Source organism: Mus caroli, unplaced genomic scaffold, assembly GCF_978045245.1.
Source record: "Mus caroli unplaced genomic scaffold, Mus_caroli_1 scaffold_9, whole genome shotgun sequence".
Classification (NCBI taxonomy): domain Eukaryota; kingdom Metazoa; phylum Chordata; class Mammalia; order Rodentia; family Muridae; genus Mus; species Mus caroli.
Window position 1 is genome coordinate 117,351,222 of NW_028227264.1, and position 22,049 is coordinate 117,373,270.

At 43.1% G+C, this 22,049-nt stretch overlaps 1 protein-coding gene across 3 annotated transcripts; it reads right to left on the bottom strand.

Annotated features, from left to right (window-relative positions):
* Positions 1-1,034: 1,034 nt before the first annotated feature.
* Mdm2 (MDM2 proto-oncogene) lies at positions 1,035-21,125 on the bottom strand. 3 transcript variants are annotated; one of them, XM_085843190.1, is made up of 12 exons: positions 20,934-21,125; positions 20,325-20,407; positions 20,078-20,162; positions 15,511-15,585; positions 12,509-12,642; positions 11,878-11,927; positions 6,715-6,773; positions 6,274-6,370; positions 5,201-5,379; positions 3,248-3,403; positions 2,012-2,089; positions 1,035-1,648 (listed from the first exon to the last, which is right to left on the bottom strand). In XM_085843190.1, the coding sequence occupies exons 3-12, from the start codon at positions 20,156-20,158 to the stop codon at positions 1,073-1,075; spliced, it is 1,485 nt and encodes a 494-aa protein (XP_085699316.1). In that variant the 5' UTR covers positions 20,159-20,162; positions 20,325-20,407; positions 20,934-21,125; the 3' UTR covers positions 1,035-1,072. The 3 variants fall into 3 exon arrangements, with proteins under 3 accessions (XP_085699316.1, XP_085699317.1, XP_085699318.1); XM_085843191.1 differs by lacking the exon at positions 20,078-20,162 and having other exon boundaries at positions 20,934-21,124; XM_085843192.1 differs by lacking the exons at positions 20,078-20,162; positions 20,934-21,125 and having other exon boundaries at positions 20,325-20,627.
* Between the last annotated feature and the right edge of the window lie 924 nt (positions 21,126-22,049).

Here is a 22,049-nt window from a genome sequence, read left to right on the forward strand (position 1 = left end):
CGCAACATTAATACAAACTATCCTTTGTTCCCTCTAGCTTACAGGTTTGTTTCTATACTTAGACGTGACCCTTCAATCAAAGGGAAGATGCCTGTATGACTCAGGAGATGAATCTACATAGATGGAGGAGTCATCTTAGAATGAGCTCACTTTATCCATGTTCTGACTCAGTCTTTCTGAATGGGCTGCTTTCTAAACCTAGCCTGAGTACAGGCCTGAAACACAGGCAACCACCAGGAACCACGGAGCTGAGGCAAAAAGGCGCTTCTATCGGCCTCAGGCTCTTCAACCTGGGACAAACTGCAACACTTGTGCCACATCCCTATGACAAAAAGCTGAAAATGCTAGAAAATAAGGTGTGTGTTTTCACTTACATATCACCAGATGCAATTCATGCCTTTAAAACTGTGTGTGTGTGTGTGGTGCGCTCGTGCGTGCGTGCACACCATTTGGAGATCAGGGAACAGCTCTGTGGAACTGGCTCCCTCTTTCTAGGGGTTCCAAGGATCAAATGTGTGTCAGTGGGTGTACACAGCAGGTGCCTTTACTGGCTGAGTCTTCTCTGCAGCCCACAACTCACACATTTTAGATTGCTATAGAGTTTCAGAACTTCAATAACTTAAATATACAATCCTTCACATAGTCTTTAACTCTTTACATGAAAGACACTAAATAAATTAAATGTTCTTATTATTAACAACAACAACAACAACAAGAAACCCCAGACATCAAGTACTTATGTAGCCCCTGATGAGGAAGGCCCACCATCATCCGCAGGAGACGGAAAGGACTTCTCACATACACTTCCAAAGTCCTCCCAAGTGGAGATTATTTAAAATATAAGGAAAATATAAACAGCCAATGCAAATTACTTAAAACACAAATATAAAATAATCAAGTGAAATTTCCCTAAAAGGAAGAAAAAATTCACCATATTTATTCTCCAGGATAAATTATAAGTGAATTTTATGTGGACTAAGACAGTTTTCTGGCTTTAATGTATAAAAATAATACCCATGTTGTCTAATTTGGGGGTTATATAGTTAGAAATATAAAATTCTATTTTTGTTAGCTAGTTGAAGTAAGTTAGCACAATCATTTGGATTGGCTGTCTGCACACTGGGCAGGGCTTGTTTCTTTTTTTTAGCTTCTTTGCACACGTGAAACACGACATGAGGTGTCCAGTCTTGCCGTGGACAATGCAGCCATTTTTAGGCCGCCCCTGGCAGATCACACATGGTTCGACGGCATTCAGGGAGAAGCTAGATTCCACACTCTCCTCTTTGTCCTGCGTTTCCTCCCTCAACTCTTTCACGCTTTCTTGGCTGCTATAAACAATGCTGCTGGAAGTCGACGGTTGGGAATAGTCGTCACTCTCCTGGGACAGGGGCGTCTGTTCGGCCTTCTCCTCGCTGTCCTCCTCAGCACATGGCTCCTTAGCATCATTCTCTGTCAGCTTTTTGCCATCAGGCACATCCAAGCCTTCTTCTGCCTGAGCTGAGTTTTCCAGTTTGGCTTTTTCAGAGATTTCCACTTTCTCTTTCCCCTTATCTTCTGGAAGCCAGTTCTCACGAAGGGTCCAGCACCTTTTGCAGTGTGATGGAAGGGGAGGATTCATTTCACTGCATGAGGTACATTTCCAATAGTCCTTCAATAGAAAAGACAGTGACTCTTCAGTCAATGTTCATAGCGAGGCTGAGAACTTCAATGTGGCTGAGGTAAAAGTATACCATGCAGCTTAATTTTCAGCATTTCATATTTTACATAAATAGGCAAAGAACATGAGGAACATATCTAACACTGTATACCAGAAATTAGCTAATAGAGTAGACTCTAGGTACTTTCCCCTACATATACACACACACACACACACAAGGTGACACATATGAAATAGTGATAGGCTAGAGCTGGCTCAAGTTCTGAGCACACACGTGGTGGCTCACAACTACCTATATTCCGAATTCTGATCTCAACATTGTGTTTTACTTCTCTGAAGAATCTGTATACTTACAGCTAAGGAAATCTCAGGATCTCCCTCAAAAGAGTCTGTATCGCTCTCTCCTGTCTGATAGACTGTGACCCGATAGACCTAGTAAGACAAATTCATTAGCATCAATTCAACCCTTCAACCAAGAAGCCAGAATTCTTAGTAAGTCTTAAAACAAACAGCTTGAGCCATTAACTGTGGACAAAGAGTTCTGAAAGAAAGTTAACTGCAGTTCAAGGCAAGCAGGAAACGCAGGATAGTAAAACCTTTTCTCGCCATGGCAAGAGTGGTTAGATACTTAAAACCAAACAAAACACTCAAGAAGACATTTTATAAATTTAGAGTTATTAGACAGAAAACAACTAGAAATGTAGAGTTACTCCCAAGAAAGAGATACTCGTTTCTACTGGACGCTGTTCGTCGCATGCTTTACATTTGTGAAAAACAAATCAGTACTAAAAAGGGAGGGGCAGGAGTGTGGCTCACACCTTTCATCCCAGCAATCAGGAGGCAGAGGCAAGAGGATTCCCATGAGTTGAAGGCCAGGCTGGTCTAGATAGCCAGTTCAGGGTCAGCCAGGGATACATGGTGATACTCTGTCTCAAAAACAAATAAACACACACACACATACATACATAAATGGGAGGACCAAATGGAGAATTTTGTGGTCGAGCCATTATGAGAATGTTCATCATTAGCAGAGCAGTGGTAGTGCACACCTTTAATTCCAGGACTTGGGAAGCAGAGGCAGGCAGATCTGAGGCCAGCCTGGTCTACAAAGCAAGTTCCAGGACAGCTAGGGCTATACAGAGAAACCAAGTCTCAAAAAGCAAAAAACAAGCAAAACAAAAACACCCCATCAACTCAAAAAAAGTTTAAAAACATTGTTCAAACTCTCCTAAGTTTTTTATTTAGTAATGTGAGACTATAATAAATCAAGCAAAGGGCTGGAGAGATGGCTCAGAGGTTAAGAGCACTGACTGCTCTTCCAAAGGTCCTGAGTTCAATTCCCACATGGTGGCTAATAACCTTATCTGGTGCCCTCTTCTGGCCTGCAGAAATACATGCAGGCAGAATGTGGTATACATAACAAATAAATCTAAATAAATAAATCAAGCAAAAAAAAAAAACTATAAAAGTTCACCTCAAATCCACAAAGCAATATTTTATCTCTAACAAATCAAACAGCAAGAATTTCCAGAGAATCTGAATAGATCACCTCTTCATCTTATTAAAAAGCTAATAAACACGGAAACCCACCTCGTCATCCTCATCTGAGAGCTCGTGCCCTTCGTCACTCAGGCTGTAATCTTCCGAGTCGAGAGACTCAACTTCAAATTCCACACTAAACTGATCAGAAACTGAATCCTGATCCAGGCAATCACCAGAATGCTCACTTACGCCATCGTCAAGATCCTATGGAGGAAGAATGCAGCGAATGTAAATACATTGCCTCTGGGCCTCATTTAGAGCTCCGTGTGTGTTCATCCTGAGCCACTATTTCCTTCTCAGCCCCAGACCACAGAGACTGGGTTCAACGTTATTACCTTACTCAAAGTCCTACTTCATGAAGGATAAGTCAGAGCCCCTTAGCCCCGAGGTTACACCCAGAATGACTGCATTAACATTTTCAAATGTCCAGCTAAACACATCCTCACCCTATTCAATACCCATGCTCCTGCCAGATCTTGTTTCCTAAATCAATCCACACACTAACTTTTTCTCAATAAGATAATCTGAGTTTCCAAGTCCCACTCATCTTTCTTTGGCTAAGGTTCCCACAATACCATAAAAAGATCTTCCACAATGACCTTTCCCACCTGTGTGATTACATGCACACCCACTATTAGCTGAAGCACCACTGTGAATTTATCCTATTAAATACAGGAAGGCGAAGGCCTCCCTGACTCACAGGTTAGTGTGACGGAATGCTAGTTACGACACACAAATACAAAGCTGGCATCTGGGTTTTCCGATGCAGCCTTGGTTGGCCTGGAACTTCGTATGTACACCATATTGGCTATTACCTCAGAGAGCTCTGCTGTCCCTGCTTCCTGAGTGCTGAGATTAAAAAATTCAACTTCAGGCCAGGCATGTGGTGTATGTCTTTAATCCTAGCATTCATTCAGGAGGCAGAGACTGGAAGATCTCTGTGGGTTCAAAACCAGCCTGGTCTACACAGTGAGTTCCAAGACAGCCAAGAGTCAGGACTAAATAGAGACCCTGTCTCACAAAAATGCAAACAAGAGATTCAACTTCAAATCATACACTAAGTTCATCCACAAATGAACGAACTTACAACTGAGAAAAACACATTACTCTAGAATTCAGGACACAGGCATTCTCAATTTGCTACCAAGATGCTGCTTAACCTCAGACACCTCATTTCTCTTCCAGAAAATACAGTCACCTTGACATATAAAAGCAGTCTTTTTTTTTTTAAGATTTATTTATTATTATATCTAAGTACACTGTAGCTGTCTTCAGACACACCAGAAGAGGGCATCAGATGCCATTATAGATGGTTGTGAGCCACCATGTGGTTGCTGGGAGTTGAACTCAGGACCTCTGGAAGACCAGTCAGGGCTCTTAACCACTGAGCTCTCAAGTTGTCTGTCTTATTAAATGTAATAATTAGTTGTAGGATCCTTTAACAAATTATTTGAAACACTATCAGGCATAGTGTTCCCTGTAAATAAAGGGTAAAACTACTGAGACTAATGTTCTCATAAGTAAGTTAAAACAAAGCAAAAAACATTTGTATTAAAAGCATTTTCACTTAAGTTTAAAAAGGAACAAATTTTTAATATGGAAGATTTTTAGAAGAGCATATATATATATATATATACAATTACAGAAAAAAGAAACATTCTGTTTTGATAGCAGGTCACAGATTCTAAGAATTAGATAGGCTATAGCAGAGAGGTTGACTCACTGACTGTTGGGTGTTGGGGATATCATTAACTGGTAGAACATTTGCCCAGCGCAGAGTCCTGGATTTAATCTGCAGCATTAAATATAGGGCAGAGATGTGGTAGTCAATCCACTTTCCTGGCACCCACACAGTGGCTTCAACCATCCCTAACCCCAGTTCCAGGGGACTCCACACCCTCTTGTGGACTCCAACAGCATTGCATGCATGTGGTGTACACTCTGGCAGGCAAGACACTTCCATATTAAAAAGTAAGATAATTTCTTAAACCCAAGCACTACCTGATGCGAGGGCGTCTCTGTGGACTCGCTGCTGCTGCTGCTGCTGCTGCTACTGCTGCTGCCACCGCCACCATCACAGCATATCTCCCTCAGCTCACATAGACCCAGGCTCGGATCAAAGGACAGGGACCTGCGGCGCTTCCGGTGCCGTTCACCAGGTAGCTCACCTGTGTTCTCTTCTATAGATTAAAGGAAATGGGGAGTTAAAACTCCCTGTACTGTGACTGATTTGAGACTGAAATATCTTCAGCACCTATTTGCAATAAAATTTAATTTCAATTATATTAAACACAGTAGCGAACCATTAACGTTTCAAAAGTCAGCAGTGTTTCATTGGTTCAGCTACACATAAGCTCTACTTCTAAGCTTGCAACCTTCTTTGTAGATGTTACCTCCACAAGTTAGTCATTTAATCCTCCTAGTGCTTTTACTGATTCAACAGTATACGATTTTCCATCAACAGTAAGCTTTAAGAATAAGACTGGGCTGGTGAAATGGCTCAGTAAGGTTAAGAGCAGCAGAGCACTCATACATTAAATAAATAGTTAAAAAAAAAAAAAAGAATAAGACTATGCAAAGGTAAACCTGATCTATATAGAAGCCCTGTCCCAAAACAAAGAACAACTTCATCTCCTTTTATTAGAAGTCCAGGGCAGCAGCTCTTAACCTTCCTAACACTGTGATTTTTTTTTTTTTTTTTTTTTTTTTTTTTGGTTTTTCGAAACAGGGTTTCTCTGTGTAGCCCTGGCTTTCCTGGAACTCACTTTGTAGACCACGCTGGCCTCAAACTCAGAAATCCACCTGCCTCTGCCTCCCAAGTGCTGGAATTAAAGACGTGAGCCACCACCGCCCAGCACTGTGACTCTTTAATACAGTTCCTCATAGTGCTGACCCCAACCATAAAACTATTTTCATTGCTACTTCATAACCACAGCTTTGCTAATGTGATGAATCATAATGCAACTATATGGTTTTCAGTGGTCTTAGGTCTCAGACCTCCGTAAAAGGGTCATTTGACCCAAAATGGAAACACCAAGCAACTGTTTAGTATGTCACATAATGTCCCTATGTACCTGTCTCACTAATGGATCTCCTTCTAGATGAGGTAGACGGTCTAGAAACTAAATCAGAAGATGAAGGTTTCTCTTCTGGTGGCGCTTGCACAGGGTCCTAAGTACATAAAAGAAAGTAAAATATTGCAAAGTAAACATTAAACATTGGCTGTTCCACATCCTGCTTTATGTAACCCACCCAATTTTCAAGAACTACGTGTCATGAAGCTAGAGCGGTGGCTCAGAGAAGAAGACCATGTGCTGTTCTTGCTGGGGTGAGTCTGGTTTCCATCACTCATGTCTGGGGCAGCTCACAACCACCTGTAACTCAGCTCCAGGTGAGCGTCACCTCTTTCTTTTGGCTGGAGGACATACACACACCCACACTTACAGACAACACGCACAGACAGGATATTTTAAAGAGAAAAGTGTGTTAGAGTAAGAACTTTATGCAAGTATTACCTTCAGGTCACTCCCACCTTCAGGCTGACATCTGCTCTCTCTCAGTGATGTGCCAGAGTCTGAAGATTGTAAGAGAAAGTAAAAAATGGATCAAAACAAAGAAAGCAAGAATTCAACATATACCAGTCTAACACATGCCCTATACAAAATCTAACCTTTCAACAACTATTAACCATTTGTATCGAGAGTCATTTGCATGCTGGAGATATAAATTCAACAGGAATTATGAAGCAAATTTTAAGATATACTAGCAGGGGAAACAAAAATGTTTAGAAGACATGGGGGAAGGGGGCTCTGAAGAGCTATCAGGACAGATTCTGTCATCGCCTACGCTGAAGCTAGCATAGGACACTGCAGACGGAAGGAGGAGTATGTGAGAAATCATGCACATGCAAACAGTTCCTGTGACTGACACCAACATATAATAAACTCATCTGTACTCAAACAGTAAAGTGCAGGGTCACTGTGCACAGAGCCATGCGTGTTCAGCCGAGTCACATACAAAGTGATTCTTCTCAACAGTTATTCAAGCAGGTCTATAATCTTGCCTGAGGCCATCTTGCAACCTCTCACTATTTTTTTTTTTTTTGGTTTTTCGAGACAGGGTTTCTCTGTATAGTCCTGGCTGTCCTGGAACTCATTTTGTAGACCAGGCTGGCCTCGAACTCAGAAATCCGCCTGCCTCTGCCTCCCGAGTGCTGGGATTAAAGGCGTGTGCCACCATGCCCGGCAGGCAACCTCTCACTATTAAAAGGGTTTTAGTTCAAGAAATAAAGCTAATTTCCTAGCTCACAGAACTATTCTCCCCAGAGAGCAATCATAAAACTCCTAAATAAGAAGCAACAAACCTCCAGGTGGTGGTGGCGCACATACACATACACACATGCACCACACACACACACACACATACACACACACACACACACACAGTAATTAAGTATTTAAGTGGTGGTTTGAATATGCTTGGCCCAGGGTGTGGCCTGGCTAGAGGAGGTGTGACCTGGTTGGAAGAGGTGTGTCTCTGTGGGCATGGGCTCTAAGGCTCCCTTGCTCAGGCTCCGCCCAGTGTGGAAGAAACCTGCCTCTTGCTTGCCTTCCACCTTTGGATCAGGGTGTAGATCCTCCAGCACCATGTCTGCCTGCATGCTGCCATGCTTCCTGCATGAGAATAATGGACTGACCCTCTGAAGTATTAAGTCAGCCCCAATTAAATGTTTTCCTTAATAACAGGAGCTGCCTTGGTCATGGTGTCTCTTCACAGCAATGCAAACCCTAACTAAGACAATCAACTTGAGAAAATTAAGACATAAAAACTGGTTAAGGCCAGATGTCTATAAGGGAAAGGAAGTGATCCCAAGAGTCTAACTAGATGAAGAATGTGCGGTACCACTCACCAAGAGAGGACTGTGGGGAGGTGAACGATTTAGCTTGGAAAAAATAATGAATTTAAAAGAGTTATGTAGATAGACAGGTGTAGTTTGTACTTAAGTTTCACAGACCAAGCTCTCAAAACATCCAAGTTCCAGAATTGGAATGGGCAAAATTACTCAAAAGTCACAATCCATACCCTAGACTACCGCCCTAAAGCACATCCATCAACCATGACACCATGGCTGAGCACCGGCAGAGCACCTCAGACAGTGAGTCACGGCACTGAACTGTCTTGTACTATGGCAGAATATAAACTTTAAAAGGCATCCATAGATAAGCTGTGCTATCTGGTATGTGTACAGTTATAAAACAAATGCAATAAAGTCACGGGGGTGACAAGGCTGACAAGGCTCACCTAGGATTTTCAAAATTACTTTTAACTAAACTGAAACACAACATCAAGAGAAAATGTCAGTAATCTGTCAAAATTCATTAAGTGAATGACTACTAGAGAAAATTTAAAATACTATCAGATACCATAATTGTATATTATGACATAAAGAGCCTTAGCAGGTCCCAGTAATCTCAGCATCATGAGGCAGAAGCTGAAAACCACAGGTCTCAGTTACCAAACTAATTACTTTGTTCTTTGTTTAGAGAGGATCCTGGTGCCTTTTACAACACACTGTACACACAACACAGTGACTTCTGAATATGGGATCGCAAGAGAATGGTTGATTCAGTCTAGAAACCAAGCAAGCTTCTGAACACAGTAGTTATGTTCAAGGGTAACGGTAAGGTACGGGATTTCAGAGCCCACAGCTACTGGTGTTCAAATACAACTAATAGCAGATATGGCGGTATGTAAGTCTAGAAGGCAGAGGCAGGTGGATAGATCTCTGGGAGTTAAAGGTCTGCCTGATCTACATAGTGAGTTCTAGCCCAACCATAGCTAATAGTGAGAGCCTGTCTCTAAAAAGAGAAACTCTTTCTTTAAAAAAAAAAAAAAAAATAGCTGGTGGTGGCGCACGCCTTTAATCCCAGCACTTGGGAGGCAGAGGCAGGCAGATTTCTGAGTTCAAGGCCAGCCTGGTCTAAACAGTGAATTACAGGACAGCCAGGGCTATACAGAGAAACCCTGTCTCGAAAAACCATAATAATAATAATAATAGTAGTAAATAATAAAAACACTATCCACATGTACACACTTATAGAATGAAATCAAGTACCTTTACTAGGTTCTCAAAAAGGTTGCATCCCAAAAATAACCAATTCTCTCAGTAAGTAGCTCGACATCAGAGTGCTTGTGAACCACACACAAGGACCTGTGCTCAAGTCACTAGAAAAGAACTGCCGGGGGCTGGTGAGATGGCTCAGTGGGTAAGAGCACCCGACTGCTCTTCCAAAGGTCCAGAGTTCAAATCCCAGCAACCACATGGTGGCTCACAACCATCCGTAACGAGATCTGGCGCCCTCTTCTGGAGTGTCTGAAGACAGCTACAGTGTACTTACATGTAATAAATAAATAAATCTTTAAAAAAAAAAAAAAAAAGAAAAGAAAAGAACTGCCAAGGAGAGCTAAAATGATGCTTACCTAAAAATGCTAAGTGTCCACTCAAGAAACAAGAGCAAGAATACAAAGGGGGGCAAGAAAAGAGAAGAGATGAAACCCCACTCTTTCAAGGTCCTATCTAGGTAATTATATTACTTCCTGAAACATCTCAACGCATTCTGAGGTTTGATCATGCTTCTACTAAGCCGCTTTTAACATTCTCTGTTCTTCAGAAGGAACCCTGATAACCCAGGGTTGTGACTGAGATTGACAGGACATTCAATTTGACTTCCCAATGCACATCATGGCATAAGGATGCTCAAACACAAATAAATGTACTTTCTTTTACTTTCAAGGAGAATCATGGGGCTGGATTGCTCTTAGTTCCTAGATAACACAGCTCAAAACTCCCTAACTCCAGCTCTAGGGAAGCTGACACTCCTGGCCTCTAAGAACAGATGCACTCATGTGCACATATTCACATAAAGGGATGCACACATAATTAAAACTTGCTTTTTGCCTTTTTGAGACAGGGTCTCTTTATGTAAACTTGGCTGGACAAGTCCAGCTGCCCATCTGCTAAGATTAAACGTCTGTGTAACCACACCAGGCAGTATAATTAAATTATTTTTTCCAAAGAGGGGCTGGAGAGATGACTCTGGTGCTTAAGAGCACTTGAAGGTCTTCCAGAGGTGGCCACTCACTCACGAGAGTCGAACTCCAGTCCTGGGAGATTCAATGCTCCTCCTCTGACCTTGCTGGGCACTGCACACACGGTGCACATACATGTGCACATGCATACGTGCATACAGCAGGACAGAAAAAAACACCCATACAAATAAAATGAAATGAAAGAAGTCACTTTAATTCTTTAAGACAGAACGAGATGAGTTGAAGCCTGGCTGGGGCAGCTAACTAGTACAGTACTTTCTAAACGCAAGGGTGTGAGCCTAAGTTCAACTTTCAGCAGTACTGAATAAATGAACAAACGTCTGCTACTTGAAAGGGGAGCAAGAAGCCTGGGTTCCAAATGAGCCTGGATAATTTACGGGGATCCAGTCTCAAAACAACAAAAAAGTAGAGGCTGGGAACACAGCTTCATGGTTAAGAGCCCTGGCTACTCTACCAGAAGTTCTGGCTTCAATTCCCAGCCCACACAGCAGTCATTAACTGTCTGTAACAAGTTCTAGGAGACCTGATGGGGTCTTCTGTCCTCCAAAGGCACTGCACACAGATGGTACACAGACACACATGCAGGCAAAACACTAATACACCCAAAAATAATTTCTAAAAAAAAAAAAAAATCGGTAGGCAATGAAAGTTAATTAAAAATAATAAACAGAGCCAGAAGCAAACACAAATGAAAGCAGCACACAGTAACAATGTGCCTGTGATATTTTGCCTTTTTAATTTACAGTGCTAAGGGTTAAAGCAGAACTGCCAGGAAGTATACATCCAAGTCTTTAAAACATGAAGTATACATCTGTACTGGCTGGTTTTGTGTGTCAACTTGACACAGCTGGAGTTATCACAGAGAAAGGAGCTTCAGTTGAGGAAATGCCTCCATGAGATCCAACTGTAAGGCATTTTCTCAATTAGTGATCAAGGGGGAAAGGCCCCTTGTGGGTGGTGCCATCTCTGGGCTGGTAGTCTTGGTTCTATTAAGAGAGCAGGCTGAGTAAGCCAGGGGAAGCAAGCCAGTAAAGAACATCCCTCCATGGCCTCTGCATCAGCTCCTGCTTTCTGACCTGCTTGAGTTCCAGTCCTGCATCCTTTGGTGATGAACAGCAATGTGGAAGTGTAACCTAAATAAACCCTTTCCTTCCCAATTTGCTTCTTGGTCATGATGTTTGTGCAGGAATAGAAACCCTGACTAATACAACATCCAAGTCTTTAAAACATGATTAGGGGACTGGCAAGATGTTTCAGGAGGTCAAAGTACCTGCCACGCAGCCTACAGATATGAGCTGGATACCAGAACCCACGTAAAAGGTAGACCAATTCCGCCAAGCTGTTTTTTTGACTTCCATGTCTACACCATGTATCTATCCCACCCTACACAGACACACAGATACATACACAAAAAGCTACTCAAAGGTTTGTGGGTTGTTTTTTTTTTAAAGCTCAAGGGTCCTTAGCTACATATTGAGTTTAAGGTTAAACTAGGATACGTAAGATCTTACATGAAAAAGAACTGTTATTAAGTTATGCTATGTTTATAATATTCAAAATTACCTTACCTTGCTGACTTACAGCCACTAAATTTCTGTAGATCATTGCATATATTTTCCTTGTAAGAAAAAAAAAAAAAACAAAAAAAACATGTGAGTAGAGAGCCTACAGCTGAGAGATGTCAGATCCATTCACACACCCACAGACTAAGGACACGACCTGTCTCAAAAGGTCAAGCCTGGTAACCTGAATTCAATCCCCAGTACCCACATGGTGGAAGGACAGGCTGACTCCTGACTGCCACACACTCACAGTGGCATATGCACATACACACACACAATCAAAAATAAGATTCCAGAGTTCAGGTTCCCACACAATATGCTATGACTACTGTTAATCGCAGTAGGGCCTCAAAAAATGACACCCAATTTTAGCATTTTGTATCCATGGTCACAGTTCCTCTCTGACAGAGGTGAGACACAGTGACTGCCCAGCTGGTGCTTTTTTTAAAGATGTTTTTATGTTTACCTGCATGTATGTCTGTGTGAAAGCACCAGATCCTATAGAACTGGCAGTACCAACAGTTGTGAGCTGCCATGGAGGGGGCTGGGAATTGAACCTGGGTCCACTTAACCACTGAACATCTCTCCGGCCCCATGCACACTATTGTTCTTATAACCCACCATGCTCAAGGCTTACCTGTGCTCCTTCACAGAGAAACTTGGGACTCCAAACACATCTCCTAGGAGATCATTTGAACAATACACAATGTGCTGCTGCTTCTCGTCATATAACCTCTTAGTCATAATATACTGGCCAATATAAAATATAATCTGAAACACAAATATGGTTTCTAAACACTAAGGAAATCACATAGCAGTTTCATATACATTTAGCAATACCACACTTAACTGAACAAGATTACACTAACAGCCACACCCACAATCATGTACAAGAGCAAACATTTGTATTGTAGAAGCGTCTTTTAAATACTTCCACGCTGATGACAACAGAAGTAACTGTTTCTCCACATTACTTAAATGTATTTTCTGGTTTTCTTATAAATTTTAAATTTTCCCAGAAACCTAGATACTAACATATGATACTAGGAAAGAAAAAAAGAGGTTAAAAAAAAGGGAGGGGGGAAACTGGAGAGATGGCTCAGCGGTTAAGAGCCTTCTGAAGGTCATGAGTTCAAATCCCAGCAACCACATGGTGGCTCACAACCATCTGCAATGAGATCTGGCGCCCTCTTCTGGAGTGTCTGAAGACAGCTACAGTGTACTTACATATAATAAATAAATTTTTTTAAAAAATTGAATAAAAAAACGAATAAGGTAAAATACAGCAATAAATTACAATAGTGACATGTCACAAACGTATACTTCAACAGCTCTGAGGTCATCACAGAGGAAGATAGGACATCATCAGTAACATCTCCCAATGGAATATTCTCAGTTATTAATGTAGACTTCACCAAACAGTCCAGGGCCTGAACCATCACTACTAAGTTATTACATTCCATGTGCTCCATTACGGCAGCTTAAGCAACATACTTTGTTATTCCAAAACGAGCCCATCAACAATGTAACTCTAGACAGCATTTTACAGTGCACAGTGCAGGTTTGTCAGTACAGTCTCACCATCCTGACACCCCGGGGAAACTGTTATTCCTGTATGAAAACAAGGTCGAGTGTCGTTCAGTAGGTAAAATGTGCTCCCTTGATCTGACACCCAGCACCACAGGGGGAAAAATAAAAACAAACAGAGATGAGAAACTAACCCAGGACATGACACCTATCCCAGCGTACTGTCTACCACACTAGCTCACTACATTCTCAAGTGTCCCAGAATAAAGATCTTGTAACTGAAAACTGGTATCAGACACTATAAACAATCTGTAAGTCCCACCGCCACAGATCCATTTGACTGTGGGTCTAATAATATTCCTGGCATCCATCCTAAATGTAGAAATGTTTTTCCTTGTCACTATTCCTTAAAGAATACAGTATAACAACTACACACATTGTGTATTACGGATACTCTAAGGATAACTTAAAGTCTAAGAGGTGATGTCCATATAGAGACAGTTGCATGGTTTAAGTAAGAGACTTGGCAGGCAGTGTCCTGAAGCCAACACCCCGCAGAGAGCAAAGGAAGACTGCTGACCTACTGCATACAGCTTAGCATAAGCACTAAATCTTTTTGATGGCCTTCATCGATTTTCTCATATCTATCTACTACTAAATCCACACTTGTTTAACATCTGTCTAACCTTTATAAAGGTCAATCCAAAGTTAATAACCTTAAAAACATCATTGAACACTAAGGAGACTTTAACTAGCTAAGCAGGAGCCAATCAATCTTAAAGGAAATTTTTACATGTCTATGGATCACAAACTGTTGACAGTCAGTGGGACAGGAAGGACACCTGGGTTCCCTCTACAAAGTGTCCTTTGAGAAGTTTCCAAAAGTGTAGCTGAGAAGAAGCCCCTAACCTGCCACAAGAACTTGAGTGTTTTAAGTAAACAAGCCTTAACCTAAGTGAGAGATAAACACTTATATCTCAGCCACGCAAAAATTCTGTCTACAACTGTCCAACCTCTAGCTGAAAACAACACTTTACTAATAAATGTTAAGGCAAAGAATACAACATTGTGTCTATGAATCAGCCACCTGAGCATTCCAACAGTTGTATAAGTTCTTTCTTCTTTTTCTTTCTTTCTTTTCTTTTTTTTTTCTTTTTTCTTTTTGGAGACAGGGTTTCTCTGTGTAGCCCTGGCTGTCCTGGAACTCACTCTGTAGACCAGGCTGGCCTTGAACTCAGAAATCTGCCTGCCTCTGCCTCCCGAGTGCTGGGATTAAAGGTGTACGCCACCACTGCCCAGCAGTTGTACAAGTTCTAACCTGGGACCCAGGGATGCCCAAGAAGTCCTTGGATAAAATTGAGGGAATCTGCTGGGCAATGGTCGTGTACGCCTTCAATCTCAGCACTTGGGAGGTAGAGGCAGGCAGATTTCTGAGTTCAAGGTCAGTGTGGTCTGCAGAGTGAGTTCCAGGGCAGCCAAGGCTACACAGAGAAACCCTGTCTTGGGAAAAAAAGAAAGAAAGAAAGAGAGAGGGGGGGGGGGGGAGGGAGGGCGGGCGGGCGAGCGAGCATGAGCGAGCGAGCTTGGCGTGGTGGCACATGCCTTTAATTCCAGTACTCAGGAGGCAGAGACAGGTGGATCTCTCTGAGTCTGAGGCCAGCCTGGTCTACATAGTGAGTTCCAGGACAGCCAGGGCTATACAGTAAAACTTTGTCTCAGGGGCTGGTGAGATGGCTAGTGGTTAAGAGCACCGATTGCTCTTCTGAAGGTCTTGATTTCAAATCCCAGCAACTACATGGTGGCTCACAACCATCAGTAATGAAATTTGATGCCCTCTTCTGGAGTGTCTGAAGACAGCTACAGTGTACTCACATATAATAAATAAATAAATCTTTAAAAAAAAAAAAGACTTTGTCTCAAAGAAAGGAAGGGAGGAATTCATATAAATTAGAATTTTTAGCTTCAAATTATAGTTCAAATGATCACAAAATTTAATGTTCTTGCTTATTATAAAATCTGAATGACCAATCTCACTCAAACGTGATAAAACCACCAGAGATGCCTCTATGTAACCATTAAGCCATCGGCTCTCCCTCCCTCAGTTCTGCTCACCTCTTTCATAGTGTAAGTATCGTTTTGTGCTCCAACGGACTTTAACAACTTCAAAAGCAATGGTTTTGGTCTAACCTGTAAAAGAAAAGAAAAAGAGCTGATGTTACACCATGAACATACTCTACAGCTCAAGCCCTTTATGTATGGCCAGAAAGAAGCCCAATACAGGCAGCAAACACCATGCTTATAACAATTTGTTACCAAGCTGCACTTCAGAAAGTCGGGTTTCACACTAAGTACAAGTGCACACCACTAAGAGTGAGGACAGAAAATGCTTTGGGAAAAGCTACTATGAAATTATCATGAAGTCATCAAATCCTGGTGTCATGTCAAATAATCAAATTCAATTTGTTCTGATCAAAACGATATCAAGAGGCTAGAGAGATGGCTGAGAGATTAAAAGCACTTGCTGCTTTGCAGGGGACCCAAGTCTAGATTCCTAGGGCCACCAAAAGGCAGCTACCAACATCCTAGGTGACCCAACATCCACTGTAGCCTCTGCAGGCAGGAGCTACACACACACGCGCGCACACATGCACACACACACACACACAGGGGAGTGTGTGAGTGAGCACTGACTCCTTCCTCCAGCTCCATCATCTGCTTGCCACCAACCACACAACCTAGCTGAGACTCAGTCTGCTTACTATACTGTACAAATCCATCAGTCTACTGAAAGGGAGCTTATAGAATGTAGGAGAATAGAATATATCTTAGGACAAAACCTATCACCAATCTATCATATACCCATTCCTGACTGCTAGAGAAGAAACCAAAGTCACAAGGTAATGAACAATTCAAAGAGTACAATGACAGCCCACAGCTACAACTCATTGTTTTCTTTGTATGTGGTTTATGCATCATTTATTTATCACTTAAAATACACGCAAAGGCTAGATATTCTCTCTCCCTCTCTCTCTCTCTCTCTCACACACACACACACACACACACACACACACACACACACACACACACTCATGACAAATGATCTTTAAAGAGCATGCCAGTAATATCAGAAGAGCCAGAAAGTGAAAAGCAAAGTACTACATAAACTATAAGAGTAAATATATAACAATAAGCTTTATTTATAAAAAACAAGTAGCCAGCTACAATTTGATTCTAATCCAGCTTTCCCAGTAGTGAGATAATAGTTGATGGCACTGAGGCTTAGAAGTTAAGACCACTTGTTGCTCTTATAGAGACCCTGAATTTAGTTCTCAGAACCCATATGATAGATCAAAACCACCAGTAACTCTGGTTCCAAGGGATCTGACACCCTCTTCTGGTTTCTATAGGCACCAGACACCCACATGGTACACATATACACATGCAGGCAAAACATTCCTATATATAAAATAAGAAATGAATCCTTAAAAAGATAAAAACTGAACAACTGTCACCTACCTAGCAAGCTGTCACCCACAAATCGGCTAGTGAGCCCAGCCTGGCAGCCTGATAGCCGATACCAAGGAACACCATGATAAAGTGTCCCTGAGCTTGCTCTAGCCACCTCAGTCTGAAATCGAAGTATATTACCATCGGCCACAGATATCTAAAGACACTCCTGCATGTCAGCTTTGATGATCAATGCTCCTGTTGACTCGTGTTCTATAGCTAGTGGATGCCCAGCATGGACAGCCTGCTGGCTTTCTGTCTGTTCTACGCATATGCATGTTTTGCCTGCATGTACTTCTATGCACCACTTGTGTCCCTGGTCCCCAGGGAGGCCACAACAGTGCTGGACCCCTGGAATTGGAGTTCCAGATGGCTAGGAGTCACCATGTGAGTACTGAGAGTGGAAGCCAGGTCCTCTGAGGAGCAGTCGTGCTCCCTCCTGGCTGCTTGGCAGGCTGTCTCTGTCAGGACAGTTATTTTGTATGGCTCTATTGTTGCAATGGCTGCAGATCTCACTGTGCCAGGCCTCTCTGTCTACATGGCTAGAATATAGCCTCATGGCAGAGTACTGAGGACAAATAGGACTAACCACTACCTTTAAAGGCATTTAGTTTATTTTTAAAATACCATTAAGTGCGTCAAGGACAGTAAGTACACTGAGCTTATGACTAAGCTGAGAGAGTGTCTAGAAACTGGGGAGGAAGGCATGTAACATGACTATGCTCTCTGTATCTGCAAACTCAGCTGTTTTAGTTTGACTCCACCACACAGACAACCACTTCTGTGGATTTTTTTGGTAATTTGAAGACTTTTATTATTATTTTATGTATACTGGTATTTCACCTGATGTATTTAAGTGCACCGTGTGCAAACAGTGCCCTTGGAGGCCAAAAGAGGCCATCAGATCCTCTTCAACTAGAGTTACAAGAGGGCTGAGCCACATTATCCATTCTGGGGATCAAATCTGGGTCCTCTGTAACAACAGCAACTGTATTTAACTGCTGAGCCCTCTCTCCAGCACCACTCTTTTCTTTTTCTTTTTTTAAAGACTACTTTTAGCACAATTTTAAAATGTACTTTTCAGTTATTTATTCTGGAAGAGCACACAAACTGGTTATCCAATACCAAAAGGTCAGCCCTGAAAACATACATACAAATGGCATTATTCAGACTGAGCAGGCTGTATCTGGGAATGTAGCATGTATTAGGCATGTAACAATTAATGAAGAAAGTCATGAAAGAGAGAAGGGGTATACTGGAGGCTTTGGAGGAAGAAAAGGAAAGGAGAAATGATATAATTTCAAAAATAAAGAAAAAAGTTTTAAAGACTCTGTTATTTATGTATTCTGTATATGAGTGCTCTGTCTGCGTGTACACCTGCACACCAGAAGAGGGAGGGCATCAGATGGTTGTGAGCCACCATGTGGTTGCTGGGAATTGAACTCAGGACCTCTGGAAGAGCAGACAGTGCTCTTAACCTCTGAGGCATCTCTCCAACCTATAGAAATCAGTTTTTTAAAAAAAGAAATGGAAACCAAAAAAGGGTATTAAGACCTTATTTTCAGATTAAGTAATTCACTCTTACAAGATTTGAAAAAGACTTTTTGTTTCTTTGTTTTTTCTAGACAGGGTTTCTCTGTGTAGCCTTGGCTGTCCTGGAACTCACTCTATAGACCAGGCTGGCCTCAAACTCAGAGATCCGCCTGCCTCTGCCTCCCAAGTGCTAGGATTAAATGCATGTGCCACCACGCCCAGCTGAAAAAGACTTATTAATTCTTAATTTTCTTATGTAACTCATATAGAAGTCATGCTAGCCTTTTCCTTAGTGTATCAATTTTAACATACGTACTGTCAAAGCAAGAAGTTCTACATTTTTACATATTAACTCAAATCAAAACTCTACAATGGAAAGCCAGTTTCTTATCAAAGCTTACAAGATAAAGAGTTGATTTTAAAAACTACTATAAAAACACAACACTGTTTGTAATCTCACACTTAACAAAGAGAGTTCTGAATAAAGATCTACCGGAAAAGGTTTTTAAAATGCTATATGAAAATACTTTAAATATGGTCATAATCTTGAAATGGAAGAATTCTTCCAAAGCATTACAAGAAAATTCAAAAATTATCAAAAAAAAAAAACAAATTTGATATCTTCAATGGGGCAGACATCAGATTATAGTCCTTGTAAAAAAAATTTCTTAGGTTAACTATACTTGAAAGAGAATTATGCAAGCTACTAAAAATATGCAAAAAAAAAAAAATGGGGGAGGAAAGGAAGAGGGACAGTAAAGAGAGACAGACATTGGCAAACCCAGAACAAACAGGCTGTTTAACTGGAGATCTGGGACATGCCCACTGAAACAATAGTACAATAGATTTTACTCCACGGAGCAGTAACCGTAAGAACTGACTTAACTTGCATACATGTATTCTCCACAAATATGTATGAAATTACATCAGAAAGGGAAAACAAAGGCTGGCAGGATCGAAGACGGCGATAACCTCTGCTGAGCAGAGTTAGCAGTTTGCAATCAAATGTGGTTATCAGGACTTAGGATTCTAGTTCCCTATCTTCCTCACAGTACAGTCACACCCTTATTTTACTCAAACACATGGGCAACTTTTACATCCACCAGGAGTCCTGAGACGGAGACTGTCGCTCAGCTCAGCGGTACAGTACTTGCATACACACACACTCCAAAGGCTGAGGTTCAATCACATTATCAAAGCCTATGCAGCTATTAAAAGTAATTTTGTAACTTTCTGACAAGCTGTAGAACACCTTTATATGCTAATATAAAGTAGAAAACTTAAAGAGATACAGAGCAAAGACTGGAACTTTATATATTTTATGCATTCCTCTCATAACTAAAATCCTCACAAAAAGCACGGATGTTTCTATGACTTTCGGTTTACCGTTTAGAACAGTGGTAGAACATCATGTCACAACCAGCAGCACCCACACACTGCACTTTTAAAGCCTGCGTCAGGGGAAGGGCTGTGGAAATACAGGTCGCAGTGACCACTCTAATGCAATTACAACCGAGAAAGTCAAGAGTTTGTAGGTAAATACTTAAGACGACTGTGCGATAATCCAGGTTTCAATTTTGCTTCCTCGATTACCTGGTAAAGCAAGCTATATTTACACACTCGAGGCAGAAATACCAACCAGAGTCTCTTGTTCCGAAGCTGGAATCTGTGAGGTGCTTGCAGCACCCTCGGTAGACACAGACATGTTGGTATTGCACATTGGCCTACAAGTAGAAAAAAAACAACAACACACACGATAAAAACTTGAAATTGTAAAACAACTACGAAATGGGACAAATAAATACATGCATTTACGAAGGAGACAGAAAACGTCTTTCGGCAATAGCTCTCAAATGCAAAAACGACGTCGGCGAGCTGTCCCTTACCTGAAGGCCAGCAGGAGAAGCGCGGTGATCCGAGAGGGTCCCCCGGGGGTATCCGGTCCGTCTCCCGCTCGCCCAGCAGACGGCTGCGGAAACGGGGCAGCGTTTAAATAACCCCAGCTGGAGACATGTCAGGACTTAGCTCCTCCGACAGCCGACGCCGGACGTGTCCCAACTTGACCAGCCCCACAGGAAGAGCTGAGTCAACTCGGCCCAGCCCAGTCCCACCCGTCCCGGAAGCCGCATCCCGGCGAGCCCGGGACCAGGCACCTGTCACCTCCTGGACCCCAGCAAGGAGCCCAGCGCGACCCCGGAGCCGCCCCCCGCGCGCGGGGCCTGCCGGGAGACCCCGGCTCTTCCCTCCTCCCCTCCCTCCGTCCCCTCCCGCGCATGCGCCGTGCTAACTGCGCCGTCTCTCCCCCACCCCCACCCCCAATTCCCAGCCACACGCACACCCCGGGCCGCAGAATGACATCAGGGTCCAGCGCGGGCAAACGGTCGCCCAGCCTCGTGCCCCGCGACCCCGCGAGCCGGCCCGAGCTGCGAGTAGGCCCCGGAGGGCGCGGGAATGAGGGAATGATCGGGACTCTCCGCCGCCCACGGAGCGGGTACCTGCTACTTCCCGCGCATCTTCCGACCCTTCACGGGGAGCGCGGAGGCCCCGCGGCCGGAGCCTGAGTGACCATGGTCGCTCCAGAGCTCGAGCGACGAGACGGCGGCGGCTCCTCACCGGCCGCTCCTAGGCTACGCTGGCCCGGGAGGCCCCGTTAACAAAGCAGAGTTCTGTGACGAGCGCCCCCTACCGCCCACGGGGAGAACGCCGGAAGCCACGGGCCATCCGGGCATCGGGGCGCCCGCGCGCACGCCCGACACCGCCTCCTGGACCAATAGGAGGCGGGGGGCGGGGCTTAGCGGCCGCGCGGTGCCCGAGCGCGCAGGAGGTGGGGAGGGGTCGCGGTCCCGCGCCGCGCGGTTGTGTTTACCGCTCGAAACTGCAATGGTCGCTAGGCAAGTTCCTATCCGACTGCTGCTGCTACCAAAAGGAAAGCAAGACTAACAGCTGGGTAGTATTTTTAAACCCATCCCGCCAGCAGCTGAAGTTGTATACAAATGAGTGATTTTTAGACTTTAAAAATAGGCAAGGTGAGAGAGGGCGGAGTGGGGGGGAGGAAGGGGGGGAAGGGTTGTGGGAGGGGGTGTCCCAGAAGGGGACGAAGAGCGGGGTGCAAAGTGAATAAACAAATAATAATAAATAAAAAATGAAAATGGCAGCATGGTCAAGAGCGCATACAGCTACTTTTCAGGTTTTCAGTCACCCACGCCACACAAATTCTGTCATTCCAGGGTACTCAACACACTCTTCTGGTCTCCCTGAGCAACCGCACCCGTGTGCACAGACATACACATAATTAAAATTTAAAAAAAAATTCAAAGACTGTTAAGGGTCCATGACACCTCGGGCTCATAGAATGTAAATGCAAAGAATGTTTTAATCTGCAGAAGTCCAGCATTCTGGTGTCCCCTCTCTCCATTACTAAGATTGACACCCAAGTAAGTTTGCAGGCCTGATATAAAGCATATTAGCGAATTCTGGGATAGGTGACCTCTATGTTAATCTATTGGGTCCATCACTAGGGACATTCCATTCCCGGGGTGAGAGGGCTGGAAACTTTTGGCTGAGAACGTCTGGAAACTGTTGCTGACCCATTGTCCTTGCCTCGGGCGGGG